The sequence below is a fragment of the Pyrus communis genome, chromosome 10 (assembly GCF_041283825.1).
Source record: "Pyrus communis isolate YQ-2024b chromosome 10, ASM4128382v1, whole genome shotgun sequence".
In the NCBI taxonomy this organism is placed as follows: Eukaryota; Viridiplantae; Streptophyta; class Magnoliopsida; order Rosales; family Rosaceae; genus Pyrus; species Pyrus communis.
In genome coordinates this window covers 25,593,548-25,602,197 of record NC_142574.1, presented here as the reverse complement: position 1 = coordinate 25,602,197, position 8,650 = coordinate 25,593,548, and the positions used below count along the sequence as shown (strand labels likewise).

At 36.0% G+C, this 8,650-nt stretch overlaps 1 protein-coding gene and 1 pseudogene across 2 annotated transcripts; one reads left to right on the top strand and one right to left on the bottom strand.

The window, feature by feature from the left end:
- Positions 1 to 201: 201 nt before the first annotated feature.
- LOC137727484 (NAC domain-containing protein 86-like) lies at positions 202 to 5,011 on the top strand. The gene is made up of 4 exons (XM_088677141.1): positions 202 to 597; positions 915 to 1,195; positions 3,000 to 3,374; positions 4,364 to 5,011. The coding sequence occupies exons 1-4, from the start codon at positions 441 to 443 to the stop codon at positions 4,604 to 4,606; spliced, it is 1,056 nt and encodes a 351-aa protein (XP_088533267.1). The 5' UTR covers positions 202 to 440; the 3' UTR covers positions 4,607 to 5,011.
- Positions 5,012 to 5,109: 98 nt separating this feature from the next.
- Positions 5,110 to 7,554, bottom strand: LOC148693780 (uncharacterized; annotated as a pseudogene). Its single transcript, XR_015952454.1, has 4 exons — positions 7,358 to 7,554; positions 7,137 to 7,266; positions 6,011 to 6,692; positions 5,110 to 5,133 (listed from the first exon to the last, which is right to left on the bottom strand). The product of XR_015952454.1 is annotated as an uncharacterized LOC148693780 (transcript).
- Between the last annotated feature and the right edge of the window lie 1,096 nt (positions 7,555 to 8,650).

Below are 8,650 nucleotides of genomic sequence, written 5' to 3'. Positions count from 1 at the left end.
TATGGACGATTTAGTGGCCCCAGACAGCCTTTTGAGAGGGCCACCGTATTTTGTTAGTTTGTGAGCAGACAAAAGAAGGGAAGCTTCTTATCCCTCCCTCTGGGTTTTCACACAAAACCTTACATAGAATCTCTTCAAAAGCCAAGATCCAAATATCACCATCCTAATATTCCCTCTCTTTTCAACCCCACTTCCCAGTCTTAACTACCAAAAAAACCACTCTCTCTTGGATCTGATCAATCATGGCAACATTAATATAAGTAATACTTTGGAAATCGAAGGGCAAAAGTCTGTAGCTTTGATGCCAACAGTGGCCTATATAGTCCATTATCGCGCAAGCCAGTTTAGTTCAAGTCCAGAGTTTTGCTCGCTCGCTCTCTCTCTCTCTCTCTCTCTCTCTGTTTAACTTCATCTCTCTCACACTCTCAAAGAGTACTGCAATGGCACCCATGAGTCTTCCTCCTGGATTCAGATTCCACCCAACGGATGAAGAGCTTGTTGCTTACTATCTAGATCGAAAAATCAATGGTCGCACCATTGAGCTAGAAATTATCCCAGAGGTCGACCTCTACAAATGTGAGCCATGGGATTTACCTGGTATGTACTTGATTTTGTTTTGTGCCTCATCTAAATATATAATTCTAATAATAATAATATTTCAAGCGAACATGATAAAAGAAGTTGAGGTTTTATCAACCATTTATAAAAATACGGAATAATTCAATACTTTAAAAGCTCATGAGGTTTTATCAACCATTTATAAAAATACGGAATAATTCAATACTTTAAAAGCTCATGCAAGATCTCTCGATTTCTCGACGTGAGATTCACACTCTCAACTCTTTAATCCATTACAACAGGAATACAGAATTTCTCTTACTGTACATAAGTTTGACATATTCTGTTTACTGTAGATAAGTCGTTCCTTCCGAGCAAAGACATGGAGTGGTACTTCTATAGCCCAAGGGATAGGAAGTACCCCAACGGGTCGAGAACGAATAGGGCTACTCGAGCTGGGTACTGGAAAGCGACTGGGAAAGACCGGGCGGTGAACAGTCAGAGGCGTGCTGTCGGCATGAAGAAGACATTGGTTTACTATAGAGGTAGAGCCCCCCATGGTATTAGAACCAACTGGGTTATGCATGAGTACCGGCTGGTCAATTCTGTGTGTGGCAATGCGTCATCATCTCTAAAGGTATATATAAGTACGCAATATACTTGTAGTAGATCATTAGTTGTATGGTTTAGTATGCATCTAATTCCCTCCATTTTCCTTTTTGCTCCTTTAAAATTGGTAAATATAAGCATTTTTGGAGTTAGAAAATCTAATGACAATGATTTAATATAAGGGCTAGCTGCTTGAATTCACTGAAGAGAATCTACTTAAACTGTTTCATAAAGAGTGTGCAACTGTTGGTGTTTAAGACGCACAAGAGAGAGAGTTGTGCCCTTATAATTAGGGTTTGGTGATTTTTTCAAAAAAAAAAAAAAAAAAAAAGAAAAAAGAAGAAAAAGAAAAATTAGAGTTTCTGATATCTAAAGAAAGTTAATTATACACCATTATCGTAACTACCATACAAGAATTATTGTAATTAGGGTTTCCAATTAAGTATATGAATCCAGTGCTTGACTGATATATTAAAGAGCGCTTCCCAGTATGCACTTTAACTAGTGTACAAAACAGTTAGCTAGAAACATTAATTGAATCTGAACATCCTCCTGTATAATATCATCATATATATGGATTTGGATTCTCGCGGGATCCCTTCACTGGGGATCATAGGGATTAACAAACACAGATCGTTGATCAAAAATCGTGCGGTCACAATTTTTTCTTTTCCTTTTTATATTTTTCACGCAAAATGATGATACTTTACTTTTAAAAATATAAAAATCATTTAATTGGAATCGCACGATTTTTTATCAACGATCCGTATTCGTTGATCTCTAAAATCTCCAACCGAGGATCAAAATCCTATATATATATATACTGGTCACAATTTACGCCATCATTCGTACATATGTAATGTCTATGGACTCGAATAAAAGCAAAATTCAATATCACTCTTTGTACTTTTTCTTCCTTTAATTTCTTTCTTGTCCTTTAAAAGGAATTTAGCTTATCAACATGATGATTAAAGACTCTTCAGTCTACACCTTAGGTGTACTTGCTAGTATCTTTTTCTGGACTTTAGCATCACATGTATTTCTGCTCTTTTTTCCCCTTTTCTTTCTGCGCTTGCTTTTCATTTCTGGAAAGAGATCTTCTCTGGATCTCTTCATTCAAAACCCACGGATCAAATGATCCGTGCCCTTGAAATTTGAAATAAAGGTAAAAAATTATTATAGCTTTTAAAAGTTTTTGTTAACTTCTTTGTTCTTAGCCGTTGAATCAAATTTTAAGGATTCAGATCACTTGATTCGTAGGCTTTGGAGAAAGAGATCCTTCCTTCATTTCTAGTCTTTGTTATGCTTACTAGTGAATCACATATTGAGGAAAGGAGGAACCTTGTGCTTATAAGTAATTAAGTTACTATTCATATTGCCAATTACTTTCATAGTGGATCCTCAACTTTCTTTATGGTATCGGAGTAGGTTGGTCTACGTGTGAAGTCTAATGGCCACACATGCTCTACGTCACCCAATTCGTGTTGTCCACGTGTTTAGCTTGAAAATTCGCTACACGTGAGAAGGTGTGCATGTTGTCCACGTGTTTCATGTGATGGGGCGTGTGAGGATGTGAAGATAAAAGAGTTTCAAATCGGTGAAAGAATAAACCTTACAAGGGCTTATAAGAGCTTGGACTACTCCCCATATTATCAATTGAATTTATGGTGGAACCCCAACTTTCTTCACTTACATGTATATATGTAATTTTAGCATACCATGTTTAACGTATTGATTGATTTGTGGAACTCCAACTTTCTTCACTTACATATATGCATAAATGTAACTTTAGCCGGCCATGTTTAACTTGTTGGTTATTTTGAATTACACAGGATTCTTACGCATTGTGCCGAGTGTTCAAGAAAACAATACAAATGCCCAAGAGTAACAAAGAATACACGCCAATTGGGATTAACAATGCAGGCAATGATTCAATATGGGTCTCCAATGAACAATTGTTAGGGGAAGACACTAGTGGCATTAATGAGGGAGCTTCAAGAGGGATTGAAACTGATCAAGATGAGAATTATTCCAACCATGATTATCCCAAATTTCTATCCGACGCCTCTTCTTCAGATCTCACTCAAGGCACACCTACTGAAACTGGCATAGCTGATGATTTACAAGCTCCATTTGCTTCTGATGAAGCAAACAGTTCAGCTGATCTATACTCTTTTGGTGTCCACTGCTCCTCAGATCTACTTCAGGTTTGTACAAAGTACTATTTACAAATTCATTTTCTTCGGGACAATACATTTACGCACTCATAATAGATAATGGTACATAACAGTCTATATGTTATGTTATCAAACTATTAATTTAAACATTATATTTAAACAGACATGACTGCATGATTAATAATTCAAATTAATAGTTTTGCGACCGTCTAGTAAGAGAGACCCCTACATATATAACAAAATAATATGCTCTTTTAAAGTCTTTTTAAATCTTCATGATATCATTGCTTCCTTTTGCCAAGGCACATTTTGGGAAATATTCTACTTTTGTATATAGCTAATCTGCTTTACATATACTCTCCAAGGCTTCATGTTCACACCCCATACATATAATTTTAAGATCAAGCTACGTAAATGAATCATGATCATGGGCACATTCAAACACGCGCAAACCTACTATGATTGGTTGGAAGTGGCCCACAAAACAAGGCCTTAGAGTTTTCTTTTGATCTTAAAGTAACAAAAGTTGCAAGTAATGAGTTGTATCCTTTTGCTAAAGCTTCATTCAAAAGTCTTCATAGTAGACTGACTCAAATGGGCTTTCTTCATCAACATCTGTAACTTCTTTTGACTGACTCAAAGATATTTCTTCCTAATTTTCCTCTTAGTGCTCCTCTCCATTTTCTTTATCCCCAATGCATTTTCGTTATCCCCAATGCCTTTTCGTTTTAGTCATCTCCCTAACAATTTGACGCTTCCCTCTTTCTCTTTTCTGGAAGACAAAAAAACTGTTTAAAAATGATTTTATATATTAAAATTCCAGTAATATCTTCTATGAAATTCAGTATATAATTTGTTCACAATAATCTTCGTCATGTTATTTTCCATATACATGTCTAGTTAATGTATGTGTGCATGTGTATGAACCAAAACAGAGTTTAAGTTTGCATCTTAATTTCTTTGTTTAAGACTCATGTGATCAATACCAATTTATTGTAATTGTCTGCCAAATAATGCAGGAGACATATATACCGCCCAATGCGAGCTCACTGAATACCTATCAATTTCCTTACCCACCGTTAGAACTTGAAGACTTCCCGCAGATCAATTTAGCTGCAGAGACAAACACAGCAAAGCCGGAAATCATTGACGAGTACATGTCGTACGACAAGTTCAAGGATTACATGAATGAAACATTTGAAGAGATCTTCTCATTATGTTCATCTCAAGACAACTCTGTGCCCCTCTCCTTGCAAGACTAAGCACTACATACTAACACTCACATTTTCATACTTCAATTCATTGATACACAAAGGTAGCTAGAAATAAAATATAGTGTTCCATTGGCTAAATAACCAGAAGTGGTGGATTTATATTGCCAGAAAATGAGATCATCATGATAAGGCTATATATAATGTACTTCACAATAGAGAATGAAGTACTTTATATTACTCCCAAAGCATACAATCATTTTTTTTTTTTCGTTTATAATTTTCCTTGTATTGGTTCCCCCCTTTTCCATGTTGGTGTTGAATCGTGTTAGGTCAATTTTGGGAAGGGAAATGGATAAGCAGATCATATTGTGACGGTGTTATTTGAAAAGAAAATGATTATTGGAACAAATATATTGTATGTGTCCCTCATTGGAAAATGGTTTAACATATAAACATGGATTATAGACTATAGCACTTAATTAAGTAACCAGTCAGATAACCACGAGACTTGGAGAAATAACTCAATGATGATGGTCCAGGATTTGAACTAATCAGGTTCTCTTAGAACCGTAGTTCTGATACAATATTAGACAACTACTGAAAGTCCAGTTCCTCACAAAATATATGTTTTGGGCAGTTACTCTCGCTGTCTTGCTGTTAAGTTTTCGCTGGGAAATGGTCAAAGAGTTGCCAAAAAGTTGGTTCCCTTGCCACAAGATACCTCAAAACGTGTAAAATCAGGAAATTTTGGCGAGAAAAGTTCAATAAAACTTCGGTTAAATTGTATGCACGCAAAACAAGTCTAATATCTCCATGCAAAATTACACATAGAGTTCAGATCCTGAGATATTTCTGTTGGAAATTATATATTATATATTATAGTATATAATTTTAATAATTGAATGAAAAATATTGTTAACCAATTTCTTAGAAAGGTTATGTTGTTTGGTTGTATTCCCTTGATAAATGATGTATACTTATAGATAAAAAGTTACATCTCTTTGATAAGTAGAAATTGGATTCTATATAAACCCATGAAACCATTGATATTAAATAGAGAAAATTAGAGTTAATTTTTACTCTTGAGAAATAGGGTTTCCCCACTTTGTTTCTCTCATGCTTCGTGTGTCAAATTCCGAGTCGTGTCTTGAGAGTACGAAATATATAAAGTTCGCCAGAGTCCGAAGATTGAATTGCTTTGACTTCGGATTATAGATTGTTGAATCCTGGGAGATGGACGCCTACTGAACTACAAGCACAAGAGTAGGGGCGAAATTCTATCTTTAGGACATTGCATTTATGCAAGCCTCAATCTCCAAGTTTGTCAGTTATTCTAACTTTCTTTCTAGTTGTTTATATTAATCTCATATTTTCTAATATTATGAATTTCTTTATGATTATTATCATTGGAATTATATTATTGTTTTTCATATTTTCTAATATTGCTCCAACAATTTCTCCACACGACATAAGTGTAGACTCGACAAAGCTAAAATCAATACTAGAACTTTCAAATATTGAAGCATGATCCATATCCTCAATACGCTTAATTTCCATCTGATCCAAGAGCGTCTCCTTTTCTTGCTGTAGAACTACTTCTTCTCCCTTTGACTGCTCTCCCAATACTATTCTTGGTACTTCAAAGGGATCAGCACCAGAAAGCCAGATGTTACTATTTTCCAAGAGACCAAACACTGATAGGTTCACCGAGGAAGACGACGATGAAGAGGGAATATTATTGATCAGTGTGCTGTGATCAGTGGATGGTTGATGAGGCAAACTGGTGATGTCATTGAAGGTAGGATCCTCAACCCTAGTCCAAGAAGCATTACAAGGGTTTTGATCAAGATCATGATATTGATAAGTACGTAATGTCACATTAATAGGTGATGCATTTATTTCAGTGAAAGGCACTTGAATGGGTTGCTGTTGATTATGTAATTGCAGCAGTGGTGATTGGCTGCTGCTTGCAACCTTGCTAGAAGCTGATCTCTGATGATGAGAATTAGGAAGCAAGTTATGGGTTTTTGGGTCCAAACCTTGTGACATGAGCTTTTTCTTAATGCATGAATTCCAGAAATTCTTCACCTCATTGTCTGTTCTTCCGGGGAGATGCTTGGCAATCTGAGCCCATCTGTCACAACCAAACCAACATCAAATTGCGATGAATCCACTTTTTCTTTCGCCTTTTTGGCATATGAAGAAATAGAGTAATGTTAGAGAGAACACATTTAATTCACACTATATTAGTTGAAATTAATGGTGTGGTGGTGCTGCTACTAATTAATTAACAACTGAGCATAATAATTGATGTAATTCAACTACTGATCATAATCGACGGCCTCTTATCTTACATTTTTTTTTTTTTTAAACAATATTATCTGTGGGAGGAGGGGTTGATTAGCAATAATGTGGTTCAAATTTGCTTTTGGCGAAAATCTAACGTAAGAGTTATCACTTACAATTGAAGATGAATACTAATAGACCATAGTACTACGTGACTCTTATCTAACAATTTTAAAGAAACGAAATATTGTTTGACAAAAAATTAAAAAAAAAAGGTTAATTAAATCCTCACTTGTTGCCCAAAATTCTGTGAACATCAATGATAGTCTGTTCTTCTTCAGGAATAAAGGATCCCCTCTTGAGTTCGGGTCTCAAATAGTTTATCCATCTCAACCTGCAACTCTTGCCACACCTCTGCAAGCCTGCCTGACCCCAAGCTAAAAATCAAACTTTCTCCTTCCCACTCACAAACTCATAAACTTGAAAAATGTAATTAATCAAGTATATGTATACCTGCGTATTTTGGGACAGAAATCCAGCTGCCATGACCATGGGTGGTTGCTGAGCTTCTCATCTTCTTCAGGCGACCATAGACCTCTCTTCACCTTCTGTTTGCCGCAGCAGCGGTGGCCCATCTCAACCCAGCTTACACTCTTCCTGATTTTGTATTTCATATATGTGAAAGGCCATCACTCTAATGGGCGGTTTCTGTGCTTGTCATTAGTAATGACTTATCTACACACTTTGACAAAAAATCATGTGAAAGGCCATCACTCTAACGGGCGGTTTCTGTGCTTGTCATTAGTAATGAATTATCTACACACTTTGACAAAAAAAAAAAAAAAAAAGAATTATGTACACACAATATATATATGTACATATATATATAGACATATACTTGTTTATAATCAGATATAAATTATGTCAGTTTTCAATCCAAATAGATGGTCAATTATTTGATTACTTAATTAGTGTAAGAGTGAGACTCCTATGTACTACTGTGTCCGACCGACACATGCATGACCGAGGCCAAGGCAACCTTTAAGTATAATATATGTTCGATATTCATAATTGATTGCTACACAATTACATGCATGCACATTCTTTCTTCAATAATGATCCTACTGTAAGAAAAAAAATGCACCCAACTTTCTTAAGACAACGTACACCATAATGCATTTTAAGGACTCAACCATTCATATTTTAGGGGTCTCAATCAAACGCTATTTCTAAAAAAAATTATTCAAATTAAAAACTATTCTTTAGATATGTGACTAAAATGAAAATGCCGATAAATAAATGGTTATACAATTACTAATTTAGTCAATTTTGACATGTATAATTACAAAAGAACATATCCCTAATGTTGTGGACAAAATATATGATTTGTTTTATATATACAACATATGCAAGTGGTGCATTGCCCTAATGGTTAGAGTTTTCATCTTCAATCCATTGTGTACCAGATTCAAACCTTTTGTCTCCTTTCAATGTTGTCACATCCCGGCCCAGGCCCCCACCACTTCCCCGGCTCGACTCCATCGTATCACGATATTGTCCGTTTTGGGCCTCGACCATGCCGTCACGGTTTTGCTTCTGGGAACTCACACGAGAACTTCCCAGTGGGTCACTCATCATGGGATTGCTCTCGCTCGAACTTGCTTAACTTCGGAGTTCTAATGGAACCCGAAGCCAATGAGCTCCCAAAATGCCTCGTGCTAGGTAAAGATGGGAATATACATATAAGGCATAGAGGATCCACTCCCCTGTGCGATGTGGGATGTTACAATCCACCCCCCTTAGGGG